This window comes from Hyperolius riggenbachi, chromosome 11 (assembly GCF_040937935.1).
Source record: "Hyperolius riggenbachi isolate aHypRig1 chromosome 11, aHypRig1.pri, whole genome shotgun sequence".
NCBI classification, from domain to species: domain Eukaryota; kingdom Metazoa; phylum Chordata; class Amphibia; order Anura; family Hyperoliidae; genus Hyperolius; species Hyperolius riggenbachi.
In genome coordinates, this window is record NC_090656.1 from 161,152,438 (window position 1) to 161,167,052 (window position 14,615).

A 14,615-nucleotide genomic window follows, 5' to 3' on the forward strand; every position below is an offset into this window, starting at 1 on the left:
AAGTGGAAGTTTAAAGTTAAGTTTTTTGTTTTTTTTTATCTCAAGTTCTTGGTCGCATGGGAAAGAGTTAGAATATCGGTCTGTATTTTGCACTTCTACCTGTACTTTGTCTGCATAGGGGAGAATTAAATTCACTTCTTGTAACACCACTAGGGATGCTCCCCGCGTACCGTGGAATTAATTTTTCTGCGATTCCGGCCGGAATTTGGTGATTCCGTTCCGTCGCATCAGAACGGAATTGCCTTAGCGCTACAGCGGAAATTCTGCGGATTGATGCGTAATTCTGGCGGAATGCGGAATTTTGTAAGCCAATCACAAGAAAGCCCCTAGAAGAAGTATAAAGTGAAAACAACAGGATTTCTTCATGAAAATAGATGGCGATACATGCCGCCGGACACTGCCACAAGCTGTTTCTGATGAAAAGCTCCCCTGCTTCTTTCAGCAACTCATCTCCTCCTACTCCTCTCTGACTCCCCCTCTGTACTGTCCCCCTGTTCATCTTGTCTATTGGGAACCCACATGACATCCATGGCAGTATCATCATCATCGTCATCATCATAATCATCCTGCCCAGCTTCACTTGTATCAGACACCTCATAAACTGCACCAACAGCAGGTACTTCATCCTCCTCCTCACACCTTACGTCCATAGTGACGCCTAACTCAGACATATGAAGTGGTGTAACTTGCTTAGCGCCTTCATCTGGTTGTAACAGTAATGGCTGTGAATCAGTTAATTCCCCCCCAAATAACTCCTGTGAAGTGTCAAATGCAGCGGATGTGGTGCTTGTAGTAGCGTTGGTGGCTGCGGAAGATGAGGTGTTCTGTGTTAAATAGTCAACTACGTCTGTCAATTTCTGCACCAATCAGAGGCTTACAAATACCACCCAAACGGATTTCTGCATGAAAATCGAAATTATTTTAGCACCAATTACAGTCTTAACAAAAAACAACCAATCCTATGTTAGCAACCAGCTCCCTAGCTATCTCACCTATCCCAACCATTTTGTATAGGTCGCAAAGCTTACGCGACACCTCCTGCGGCGCCAAAACCACCGCCATGGAACCACCGCCAGGTCCCAAAGCTTACGCGACACCTCCTGCGGCGCCAAAACCACCGCCATGGGACCACCACCAGGTCCCAAAGCTTACGCAACACCTCCTGCGGCGCCAAAACCACCGCCATGGAACCACCGCCAGGTCCCAAAGCTTACGCGACACCTCCTGAGGCGCCAAAACCACCGCCATGGGACCACCGCCAGGTCCCAAAGCTTACGCGACACCTCCTGAGGCGCCAAAACCACCGCCATGGGACCACCGCTAGGTCCCAAAGCTTACGTGACACCTCCTGCAGTGCCAAAACCATAGCGATGGAACAACCGCCAGGTCCCAAAGTTTACGCGACACCTCCTGTGGCACCAAAACCATTGCCATGGAACCACCACCAAGTTCCAAAGCTTACGCGACACCTCCTGCGGCGTCAAAATGACCGCCATGGGACCACCGCAAGGCCCCATGGCGTAAGCGACACCTCCTGCGGTGCCAAAACGACCACCATGGGACCATTGCCAGGTCCCATAGCTTTCGCGACACCTCCTGTGGCGCCAAAATGACCGCCATGGAACCACCGCCAGGTCCCATAGCTTACGCGACACCTCCTGTGGCGCAAAAATGACCGCCATGGGACAACCGCTAACTACTATGGCTTAAGCGACACCTCCTGCGGCGCCAAAATGACCGCCATGGGACCACCGCTAGGTCCCATGGCTTAAGTGACACCTCCTGCTGCTGCTGCAAAAATAAAAAAAAATGACCGGGGGAACAGCCACTAGGTCCCATGGGCTACCATTTAGCATAAACAAGGTTTCATTTGCGATTACTTTCATTTTTTCGCCAGAATGCGGAATTCCCACGGAAATGCGCAATTCTGGCGGAATGGAATTTGCTCATTCCGATTATCCCTAAACACCACACACAAGGGATTAAAAAACCTCAACAGAAATATGGACAGTAATACTCGTAAACACTCTGCCAGAAAAATGTGAAAGGCTAAGAGTCTATGTGAAGTTTTATTGATAAACAGACCCAAGTGAGAAGTTCCTTTACCTTCTGCTATGTGTCATCATAGCAGGAAATGAGAGGAATCTCTGTTATGGGAACATACATAGCATTTAACCATTAACTACTCAGTTTAAAGCTAATAAAATCTTTGGCTAGAGTTATACTGCATTCTACATAAAGGGTTTCACAGTATAACAATCCACCAATGGTCTTACATGGTTTTTTTTTAGCAATCATTTTTTTGTATTGAAATAAGAAAAGACAAATAGTAGCGAATTATATAAAACATAGATAGTATTAGAATAGCAAGCAGGATGAATACAATTATCTTCACAGAGTTATACAGGGGAGTCTTACATGTTTAACAGCTTGATACCAGTAATGATTTGTTGCTTTAACCACTTGAGGACCACAGTCTTTCTACCCCTTAAGGACCAGAGCCTTTTTTTCCATTCAGACCACTGCAGCTTTCACGGTTTATTGCTTGGTCATACAACCTACCATCTAAATGAATTTTCCCTCCTTTTCTTGTCACTAATACAGCTTTCTTTTGGTGCTATTTGATTGCTGCTGTGATTTTTAGTTTTTATTATATTCATCAAAAAAAGACATGAATTTTGTCAAAAAAAATATTTTTTTAACTTTCTGTGCTGACATTTTTCAAATAAAGTAAAATTTCTATATACATTTTTGTCCAAATTTATTCTGCTACATGTCTTTGATAAAAAAAAATCCATTGGGCTTGATTCACAAAGCGGTGCAAAGTGTTTGCACGCCTGTGAAAAGCCCTTTATCACGCCTAAACTCAGTTTAGGCGTGATAAGAAGAAACTCGCGCGATCTCCCGCGCGCAAAGTTTTGCGCGCGTAGCGCACCGCGCTGCGCGCGCAGTGTACTGTGCTTCGCGCGCAGCGTCCATTGAGCCCTATGAGACTTTGCGCGCGCAGCGCGGTGCGCTACGCGCGCAAAACTTTGCGCGCGGAAGCTTCGCGCGAAGAGCAGCACAAATCGGTGATAACTCAGCTTTGCACGGCTTATCACGCCTAAAGTCTTTTAGGCGTGATAACTGAGTTATCACCGCTTTGTGAATCAGGGCCAATAAGTGTATATTTGGGATCCATGCCTTATTCATTTTGATAAAGGTCAGGTACTAAACACTTTTGTGACTTAGGCGATTTCTCTTCTCAGTGACAATTCCTCCAACTGCGCTGAAGGTCCTTTCTGACAGGACGCTTGAGGCAGGGCAAGACAGAAGTTGGATGGCAAATTGGGACAGCTCTGGCCACAGGTCAAGCCTGCGCACCCAGTGGTCCAAGGGTTCCTCGCTTCTCACAGTGTCTACATTCACACTTAAGGCCAGGTAGTGGGCTACCTGCCGGTCCAGGCGTTGGTGGATCCGGAAGCGCTAAGGTGAGGTGTTGGACTAAAGAATGTCCTCATGTCCGACATCACCATGAGATTGCTGGAGCTTCCTGTCCTTGCCTGCGTGGACATGGGAGGAGGATTACTGTCAGTGGTACCTTTATTGCGTTGTGCTGTGACATCACCCTTAAACGCATTGTAAAGCATACTTGCCAGCTTGTTCTGCATGTGCTGCATCCTTTCTGCCTTCTGGTGAGTTGGTAACATGTCCGCCACTTTGTGCCTATACCGAGGGTCTAGTAGCGTGGCCACCCAGTACAGCTCATTCCCCTTGAGTTTTTTTATACGGGGGTCCGTCAACAGGCTGGACAGCAAGAAAGACGACATCTGCACAAAGTTGGATCCAGACGTACTCTCCATCTCCTCTTGCTCTTCCTCAGTGATGTCAGGTAAGTTCTCCTCCTCCCCCCAGCCACGAACAATACCACGGGAACGTCAAGCACCACAAGCCCCTGCGACGCCTGCTGCGGTTGTTCTTCTTCCGCCTCCTCCTCCAAAGAAACACCTTCCTCATCATCTGAGTCTGATTAGTCTTCCCCACACAACTCTTCCTCCTCCTCCCCCCTCTGTAGTGCCGCAGGTGTTGAGGAAACATCTGATTCTGATGTAAATTGCTCCCACAACTGTTCCTGCCGTAACTGTTCCTCTTCACGCTCCTCCACAGCTTGATCCACCACTCTACGCACGGCACGCTCCAGAAAGTAAGCGTATGGGATCAAGTCGCTGATGGTGCCTTCACTGCGACTCACCAGGTTGGTCACCTCCTCAAACGGCCGCATGAGCCTGCATGCATTTAGCATCAGTGTCCAGTTGTTGGTCCACAACATCCCCATCCCCCCAGATTATGTCCTTCTACTGTAATTGTAGAGGTACTGGGTGATGGCTTTCTCCTGTTCTTGCAGGCGAGAGAACATGACCAGGGTCGAATTCCAGTGAGTCGGGCTATCACATATCAATTGTCTCACCGGCAAGTTGTTTCTCCGCTGAATGTCTGCAAAGCGTGCCATGGCCGTGTAAGACCACCTGAAATGCCCACACAACTTCCTGGCCTGCTTCAGGATGTCCTATAAGCCTGGGTACTTTGACACAATTCTTTGAATGACTAGATTGAGCACATGCGCCATGCAGGGTACATGTGTCAGCTTTCCCAAATTCAAACTGGAAAGGAGATTGCTGCCGATCTCCAGCTGGTGTGGGGTCAGCCACTGATCCACTTGTTTGTTAAGAGCAGCCAGGAGAGCTGGTCCAGTGTGACTCTCCACTTTGAGGCAAGACATGTCTAAGATGGTGTGACACCATCATACCTGGCATGCAGCATAGGCCCTGGGGAGCTGGGGCTGTATAGCTGGAGAGGAGATCGCAGCACCAGTAGAGTTGAACTGCCACTCAGCCAAGGAGGAGGAGGACGACGACAGCGAAGAGGATGTAGCAGGAGGAGAGGAGCTGGCAGGAGGCCTGCCTGCAAGCCGTGCAGGTGTCACAACAAGTTGGTCTGCTGCACAGCCACGTACTCCCTGCTTGCCATCGGTGCAGTTTGGTTATCGCCTTTTTAGAGAAATAATTGCGGCCTGGCATCTTCCACTGCGGTGTCCCAATGGCCACACATTTACAGAAGGCCTCAGAGTCCACCAGCTGGTATGGTAACAGCTGGCAAGCTAACAGTTTCGCCATGCCAGCTGTCAGACGCCGGGCAAGGCGGTGACTGGCAGAAATTGGCTTCTTCCATTCAAAGATTTCCTTCACGGACACCTGGCTGCTTTGGGCAGAGGAGCAGGAACTGCTCAAGGGCAGAGGCAGAGGGGAGGAGGGTGGCTGTGAAGGTACAAGGGAGAAAGTGGCTGAAGATGCTGCACCTGAATGAGGAAGAGGAGAAGGAGGGTGGCTTTTCTTTTGTGTGCTTCTTCTGCTCAGCTGCTCTTCCCATTGCAGTTTGTGCCTTTTTCTCCATGTACCTTCGTAAGACACTTGTCCCTACGTGGGGTGTTGGCCTTTCCACGTCTCAATTTTTGGAGGCAGAGAAAACAGATGGCATTGCTCCGATCTGATGCAGACACATTAAAAATGTTCCAAACCGCTAAGCCCCCCTGGGGTCATGGCACTATAGTGGCATCAGCAGCTGACGTTGAAGGGCATGTTGGCTGGCTGTCCATAGGTGGCGATACATGGCGCTGGTCACTGCCACCAGCTGTTTCTCCCCCTGCTTCTTTCAGCAACTCGTCTCCTCCTACTCCTCTGTTACTCATCCTCTGAACTGTCCCCCTGTTCATTACCTTTATTGGGAATATATGTGGGATCCGTATCATCGTCATCATCATAATCATCCTGCCCAGCTTCGCTTGCCTCAGACACCTCCAAAACTGCACCAACAGCAGGTACTTCATCATCTTCACACGTTACGTCCATAGTGTCGCCGTCTAACTCAGACATAGGAGGTGGTGTAACTTGCTTAGCGCCTTCATCTGGTTGTAACAATAATGGCTGTGAATCCGTTAATTCCCCAGTAATTAACTCCTGCGAAGTGTCATATGCAACGGATGTGGTGCTTGTAGTAGCGCTGGTGGCTGCGGAAGATTAGGTGTTCTGTGTTAAATAGTCAACCACGTCCTGACAACCTTGGGAGTTGATGGGACGTGCCTTCTTCTGAGCACTGTACTTTGGTCGAGGGCCGCACAAAATCACATCAACACGACGTCGCACAGACCTGCCGGGTGGCCTTCCTGTGGGTCTGGCTCTACCTCTGCCTGTTTTGTCCGTTGTGTCCATATCGGGGGGGGGGGGGATGAAGTGAAAGGTATGCACTGAATTGACTAATACAATGTGCAGTCACACAGGTGCAGTTACCAGGTATGCACAGAGTGGTATATCACATTGCGTGCACTCACATAGGTAGGTAGGTGCACTGAACACAACAGGTAGGTATATGCAGTAATGGGTATTACAATGTACACCTGTCACACACAGACAGGTAGCGGACAGGCACAGTGACACTGCGTGTGCTCAACTCACGTAGGTAGGTGGGTGCACTGTGAACAACAGGTAGGTAGGTATATGCACTGATGGGTATTACAATGTGCACCTGTCAAACACACACAGGTATCGGACAGGCACAGTGACACTGCGTGCACTCACGTAGGTAGGTGGGTGCACTGTGAACAGGTAGGTAGGTATATGCAGTAATGGGTATTACAATGTTCACCTGTCACACACAGACTGGTAGCGGACATGCACAGTGACACTGCATGCGCTCACGTAGGTAGGTGGGTACACTGTGAACAACAGGTAGGTGGGTAGGTATATGCAGTAATGGGTATTACCCGGTTCAGCCTATCTGGACGAGCTTTCTCGTCCAGATAGGCACTGCTGCTTTCCCTGCGAGGTGCGCGCGATCGGGCGCGCGCCCGCCGCTAGCCCCCCGATCAGTGAATGGGAATATAATTCCCATTCACCGATCTAACTTCCCCGCAGAAATACCGACGTTTTCTATCCAGAGAGCGCTGCTCCTCTGATTTTTAGTTCCTGAATGCGAGATCGTTCGCATGCAGGCCTTTTTTCACTGTGGCCATCTTGTGGCCAAATAGTAAACTGCACCCACATACATTTTTAATTAAAGAATTATATTATTTTACATTTAAAATAAGCAGTTTCCCTCCCACACCAAAAATTACCCACATACATTTTTTATAAAAAAATAAATAAAAAAAAAAAACACAATAAAAAAAAACAAAAACATAAATAGTTACCCAAGGGTCTGAACTTTTTAAATATGCACGTCAGTGCTGGGCCAAAATTACGCATGAGTGTAATTACACATCGTAATTCAATGCAAATTTACGCGTAAGCGCTATGCGTAACTTACGGTTTTATGCGTAATTATTTACGCGTAAGCAGTAAAGTGGTATCGTAATTACGCTGTCTACCGTAATTGCTAGGTATGCGTAATTTTACAAAGACTTGCGCGTAATTTTACGCGTAATTACTAACGTAAAAACTCCCCTTTTCTAAGAGTAGCCAATCAGTCAACATCCTAAGCAACCAATAGTATCTTCTCCCGCTCTTCAGTATATATGCGTACGTTTTGACGCATACGAAGGATGTGTACGCAATAGCTGTCACATTGACAGCTATTGCATACACATCGTCTGTATGCATCAAAAAGTACGCATTGATGGGTATTACGGCACTACGCATAACATCGTAGTGTAAGCGCCTACATTACAGTATCCTTACACGTAACTGCGTAAGTTAACGCGTAATTACAGTGATGAACCATAGATAATTTCCTACGCCGTAACCGTAATTGTGTAATAGCATAAAATTACGCGTAGTGATCCGTAAGCGTAGATTTTTCCATTACGACCAGCACTTATGCATGTCAAGAGAGTATGTTATTATATTATTTAAAATTATAAGCTTATAAATAGTATTGGACGCAAATTGAAAAAATGCACCTTTATTTCTAAATGAAATATCAGCACCATAAATTGTGATAGGGACATCGTTTAAACGGTGTAATAACCGGGACAGATGGGCAAATAAAATACATGAGTTTTAATTACAGTAGCGTATATTAATTTCAAACTATAATGGCCAAAAACTGAGAAATAATGAATTTTTTTCATTTCTTTCTTAATCTTCCTGTTAAAATGGATTTAGAAAAAAATAAATCTTAGCAAAATGTACTACCCAAAGAAAGCCTAATTAGTGGCGGAAAAAACAAGATATAGATCAAAATTTATTGTGATAAGTAGCAATAAAGTTATAGGCGAATGAATGGGAGGTGAACGTTGCTCGGATGCATGAGATTTTCGGCACTGCGGTGCTGAACCGGTTACAACGTGCACCTGTCACACACAGACAGGTAGCGGACAGACACAGTGACACTGCGTGCGCTCACGTAGGTAGGTGGGTGCATTGTGAACAACAGGTAGATATGTATATGCAGTACTGGGTGTTACAATGTGCACCTGTCACACACAGACAGGTAGCGGACAGGCACAGTGACACTGCATGCGCTCACGTAGGTAGGTGGGTACACTGTGAACAACAGGTAGATGGGTAGGTATATGCAGTAATGGGTATTACAATGTGCACCTGTCACACACAGACAGGTAGCGGACAGACAGAGTGACACTGTGTGCGCTCACATAGGTAGGTGGGTGCACTGTGAACAACAGGTAGGTAGGTATATGCAGTGATGGGTATTACAATGTGCACCTGTCACACACAGACAGGTAGCGGACAGGCACAGTGACACTGCGTGTGTGCAACTCACGTAGGTAGGTGGGTGCACTGTGAACAACAGGTAGGTAGGTATTTGCAGTACTGGGTATTACAATGTGCAGCTGCCTGTCACACACACAGGTAGTCACTGAATGTGCTGGGCCTGGCTAGCAGTGGCACACACACAGTATGAATTATTAAGGCTGTCTATGCAACACAAGTGTCAGTGGGACACACACACAGAAAAAAATAGATTAGATAGAAAATAGATCACAAGAACAAGATTAGCTCTCAAAAGAGCTGTTGTGGGGTGCTATTTTAGCAATAAGAATCAGCAAGGAGCAAGCTAAGAAGCCTACAAGAACCTAACTAATCTTTCCCTATGAGAGTCTGCTCTGTCTGCAGCAGCTGTCCCGTCATCGGACGTCCCCGGGCTGTACTGCGCAGGCGCAGAACTACTGCGCCTGCGCAGTACAGCCTGGAGGGCGTCCGATGACATCAGCGCGCCCCCGTGAGGCGCATTTTGGAGCGCAGAAGAAGCCCGACCTGGCAGCGGACCTGGCCAGGTTGGGTCGGCCACCAGAGAAGACCGGGAGCCTGCGGAACCACGGCGAGGGCACGTCCTGGCTGCCACGGGCTGGAGGAAGCCCCAGGTAAGAGGATTTGTATTTTTATTTTTTTCAGGTCGTGCCTGAACCTTCCCTTTAAAGAGGAGCTGTCAGCTATACTATCTAAAAAAAGCAAAACACATAAGCTAGCCATACATCTAGCGCTAGCGATTCTGATTCGATCAACAAAGCAATCAACTTTATTAAGGAATTGACTTCAGTATGAGTGATCACAAGTCGATCGACTAGTGACCCACACACTACAAATTATATCCTATACGATTCACATTCACATTCGATCTGACCGATCTTATGTCTCCATGCTCTGCATGCAAAAATAGTTTCGGAGTCGATCAAATGACATGTGAACAGTAGCCGATTCCTGTGCGATTGACCAATATCTTGCATCCTGCTCGTTGACTAAGCTGGTCGATTCATCAGGAATCAGCCACTTTTCTTTGATTGGGAATTCTGAAACACACTCGATTCTTGATTCTATAAAATGATGGAATCAAATGGTTCATTGTACAGCCTAATTGCTAGATGTATGGCTACCTATATATAAGTAGATAAATACTTGCTCTACGTACATAACATATGTATTGCACTGTCCATGTTTTGATTTCAGTGAGTTGTATATAGTAAATAAAGAGAAAACTGTTTTAGGCATTTGCCATTTTGAAATCCCTGTATCTGAAGCCAATCCTGATGTAATTTCCTCCCTTACTCTGGGAGGAGGGCGGCCAATGCAAAAACAGACAGTTTTCAGACACTCTCAACTACTCTGCAATAGAAAGTGCATTGTCATTGGGTAACTTTGCAGCTTTTTAGCATGCGAAATATTGGCCCATCAGAGAAAAAGTGAGGTGTGTGTGTGTGGTGTGTGTGTGTGTGTGTGTGTGTGTGGGGGGGGGGGGGGTTAAAGAGACTCCGTAACAAAAATTGCATCCTGTTTTTTATCATCCTACAAGTTCCAAAAGCTATTCTAATGTGTTCTGGCTTACTGCAGCACTTTGTACTATCACAGTCTCTGTAATAAATCAACTTATCTCTCTCTTGTCAGACTTGTCAGGCCTGTGTCTGGAAGGCTGCCAAGTTCTTCAGTGTTGTAGTTCTGTGATGCATCTCCCCCCTCCAGGCCCCTCTCTGCACACTGCCTGTGTATTATTTAGATTAGGGCAGCTTCTCTCTTATCTTTTACAAGCTGGATAAATCCTCCTCTGAGCTGGCTGCGCTTTCACATACTGAGGAATTACATACAGGCAGAGCTGTCTGCACTCTGCAGGAAGAAACAGCCTGACACTTCAGTGGAAGATAGCTGCAGGGGGAAAGAAACACACAAATGATCTCTTGAGATTCAAAAGGAAGGATGTATACAGCCTGCTTGTGTATGAATGTATTTTCTATGTGTGGACATACTGTACATCAACCTACTTCCTGTTTTGGTGGCCATTTTGTTTGTTTATAAACAAACTTTTTAAAACTGTTTATAACCACTTTTAATGCGGTGAGGAGCGGCGAAATTGTGACAGAGGGTAATAGGAGATGTCCCCTAACGCACTGGTATGTTTACTTTTGTGCGATTTTAACAATACAGATTCTCTTTAAGTCTGAGGGGAAAGTAAAGAAGCAAAAAAGACAACCCAGCATGCCCTGCAACTTCCTTTGTGCGGCAATGTACCAAGTAAGAGCCGGGTAAACTGGGGAATGATCTTTTATCAACAACAAAAGTAAGAGTGATTTTTAACTTTTGGATTGCCTGGTTAGCATCCTTATCACTTGTTTACCAGATAAAAATAAATAATAGATTTTTTATTTTATGCCTGACAGTTACGCTTTAACTAACTAAACATTTTGTTAATACCTTTTAATGGCTAGTCAATCTTGAGGTAAACTGAAGCAAGGAAAAACCTTAAAAATTAATTTTATGTTCCACTATTATGTATGTACGGTATATAAGTATGTAACTGAAAGACAAAAAAATGCAATTGTGGTCATTTGCTGCAGATGACTAAGCTAGATAAGTAATGGGATAAGCATGTTTTAAAAGAGTCATCTTGAATAATACAAATGTTGATGTATGCTTTAAATGTTACTTATAACACTGATCATAAACCTAACATTTTATTTTTTGTTTCTTTTGGAAGTTTATAGTGATTACTAGCATTGTTACCTACAAACCTCTTTCATACGATGACTACCAATTTCCTCCCTGGGCTAATCGGACTGGATGGGGTATAGCAGCATCATCGATGATCTTAGTGCCTCTCTACATTATCTACAAATTCTTCACAGTGCCAGGCACCTTTAAACAGGTATATTGCTTTCAACTGGTCAATTTTTTGTAATCTAGATTTTTCATTGCTCACACAATAAATGTCTTTCATTCAAATCAAGTGGAAGAAGAAATACTAAGATACAGTACTTGCATGTGTAAATAATTCACTTACTCCAGCCATTAAATCTATAGACATATTATGAATGCACCTCTTACTTCAGTTCCCCTTTAAAGAGATCCCGAGCCAAAGCTAGGGTTCAGAAACACATACTTACCTAAGGAGCGGGTAGCCTCTGAATCCTATAGAGGTTTCCCATGCTGTCCTCTGGTCCTCCTCTGCCAGGGACCCTCCAGCTGATCAGGACTGTGCTCCTCTTCTGGCACAAGGGGCTATGCTGCAGCTGCATGAGGCGCTCTGACTTACTGTGCAGGTGCAGTACAGCCGCACTCGTGCTTGAGAAGGAGCGTGGCCCCAATCAGAATACAAAGGCCTTGTCAGTAATTTTTGGAGGGTCTGCGAGCTGCAACTGGGAGTGGGGAATGGAGGATGCTGTGGGATGGGATGCCTCTGTAGTATTCAAAGGCTTCCTTTTACTTAGGTAAGTATGGGATGTTGTACATATTTTCTGTGACTTGTGTCACACATTTGTCAGCGAAGTATGAATTTCAACAGTAATTTGAGAACAATCGTTATTTTTCCACACACTGCTTCCAATGCCAGTAAACTGAGAATAAGTAGCTTAGTGAATACACTTTTAGAAAAAAAAAATGTGCAAATTTAGAAAAAAGTTAGGAAATGCTAGAAACTGTTCAGTGATTAACCCCTTCACTACCATTACACTATTGTTAAATCGTTAATTAGCTTGATTGATGTCATAGTGTGACAGTCAGAGAGTGTGTGTTCCAGTGCTGCTGGGCCTAGTAGCAAGGGCTGTACACAGTGATAAGCTGTTCAGTGATTAACCCCTTCACTATCACTACACTATTGTTAAATCGTTAATTAGCTTGATTGATGTCATTGTATGACAGGCAGTGTGTGCTGCAGGCCTGCTGCAGCTGCTATGTGTCTGTGTGTGTGCTGTGCACAGACCAGGTCGGCTGCTTCCAGCTATTAGCCTTAGGTATAGGTTAGGTTAGGGAAGGGATTAGGGGATAGGAGGATTACTGTGTTATTGTGTAGTTAGTACTGTAGTACTGCAGTCAGTGTGCTAGTAGTTGTTAGAGTAGTAGTACTACTGTGTTCGCTTTCTACAGAACTGCTGTGCTGTGAGCAGTGCCAGTGTGACAGTTAGTGTGCACTATGTCTTCTCCTCTGCTGTCTGACTGTCACTCGGCACTTGTCACTTGCCATGTGTCACGTGTCACTTGGCACGTGTCACTTGCCATGTGTCACATGGCACTTGTCACGTGGCACTTGCCACATGAAACGTGGCAAGTGGCACGTTGCAAGTGCCACTTGACACGTGCCAAGTGTCACGTGCCAAGTGACACGTGACACATGCCAAGTGACAGGTGCCAAGTGACACGTGACACAGGCTAAGTGCAGCTCACACCGCCAGGCCAGGGTGCCACAGGTCACTGATACCACCTATATTTAACCCAAAACACAATTGCTGCGTAATTTTTTGGAGGTGTCTTGGCTGAAAACTGTCATGTCCCAGTTGTGCGGTTGGACTTGATGTGGGCTGCACGTCCAGTGTCTGGAACCTAGACCTAATGTTAATTGACAGCCTTTTTTTTGGGGAGGGGGGCATTTGAAGTCCCCACATCATCAATTAGTGTTCCTCTTTGCAAAATAATGATGATACATGCCTCATTTACCCTAAAAAACATTTTAAAAGCTATTTAAAGGGCACTTCCGGTTTTTCTATCCGGATATCCGAATCCGCCCGGATAGCCCGGATAATGCGTTCGGATATCCGCATGAATGCGGATATCTGAACGTTCGGATTCGGATATCCGATCCGGATCCGGATATCTGGGTATCCGGATCAAGATCAATTTGGATTTTAAAAAGTGGTATCCGAGCACCCTGATTTACTGTACGTAAGATACCATAATGACATTGGTGGGCGAAGGGACCATTTTTCTTTCTTTGCCCAGGGCCACCATGAGCCTGGAGCTGCCCTTGATGTTAGTTTTGCTCCCCCAACCACTCTATATCGTTATCCCTCCCGCCTTCATAGCTACATAACACATCACTAACTTGAAGGCTAGCAATTTGTCTGTACAGCATCTGGTCCCTGATTAGGAAGGCTCAGTTTATGATTTCTTTTTGGACACAGATTTAATTACAGGTCTCACTATGAGCTAATTGAATTAGTTGAATTGGTATGCTGTGGAAAAGATTTGCTGGAGTGATAGGATTCAGTGTCCTGCAGTTTTTTTTCACCTCTGACTTGTACTGTACAGTTTCTCAGCTCACTGTTAAGCCTCGTACACACGAGGCACAAATGTAGCAAGAGAGCCCCCCCCCCAAAAAAAAAAGCAGCAACAGCTTGTTGCCAGGTCCCTCTGTGCAGCAGCTGTACACACAGCACACAGAGGGACAGAGATGCGGCGGAAGCTGTCGCCAAAGATTCCTCCCCCGCTGGTAGCTCCGTCCATGATAAGTGGGTTGCTGTCTCTAGTCCGCATACACACGGCGGACTAGCGACAGTTGCAGCGAAGTTGCGGCGACAGCTGTTGCCGGCGATTGGCCACGCCAATCGCCTGGTGACAGCTCTAACTAGCGACGGTTCGCGGCGCGCACATTATATACATGGGGGACCTGTCGCTGCATCACGCGCGTACCATGTGGTTGCGGCGACAGTTGTAGCCCGTGTGTACTCAGCATCAAAGAAGCAGAGATTTGTTTTCCTTACACAAGAAGAAGAGGGATTGAAATCTGCTTGAAAAGTTGAATAAATTCTTTGTGGTACTTTGCTGCCATCTGCTGGGCTGAGAGAGAATTGGGAACATATCTACCAAAAGGCTTATAAATGAACACAGTCTGTCTGGAAGCATTGTGTTGAATGGAAATATTGG

The 14,615-nt window shown here is 45.9% G+C and overlaps 1 protein-coding gene across 1 annotated transcript in view; it reads left to right on the forward strand.

The window, feature by feature from the left end:
- SLC6A2 (solute carrier family 6 member 2) overlaps positions 1 to 14,615 on the forward strand; it is a 444,356-nt gene that overhangs the window by 414,853 nt on the left and 14,888 nt on the right. The window contains exon 12 of the mRNA XM_068261624.1: positions 11,458 to 11,625. Within this exon, the coding sequence (XP_068117725.1) occupies positions 11,458 to 11,625 (168 nt within the window). The remainder of the gene's footprint in view (positions 1 to 11,457; positions 11,626 to 14,615) is intronic.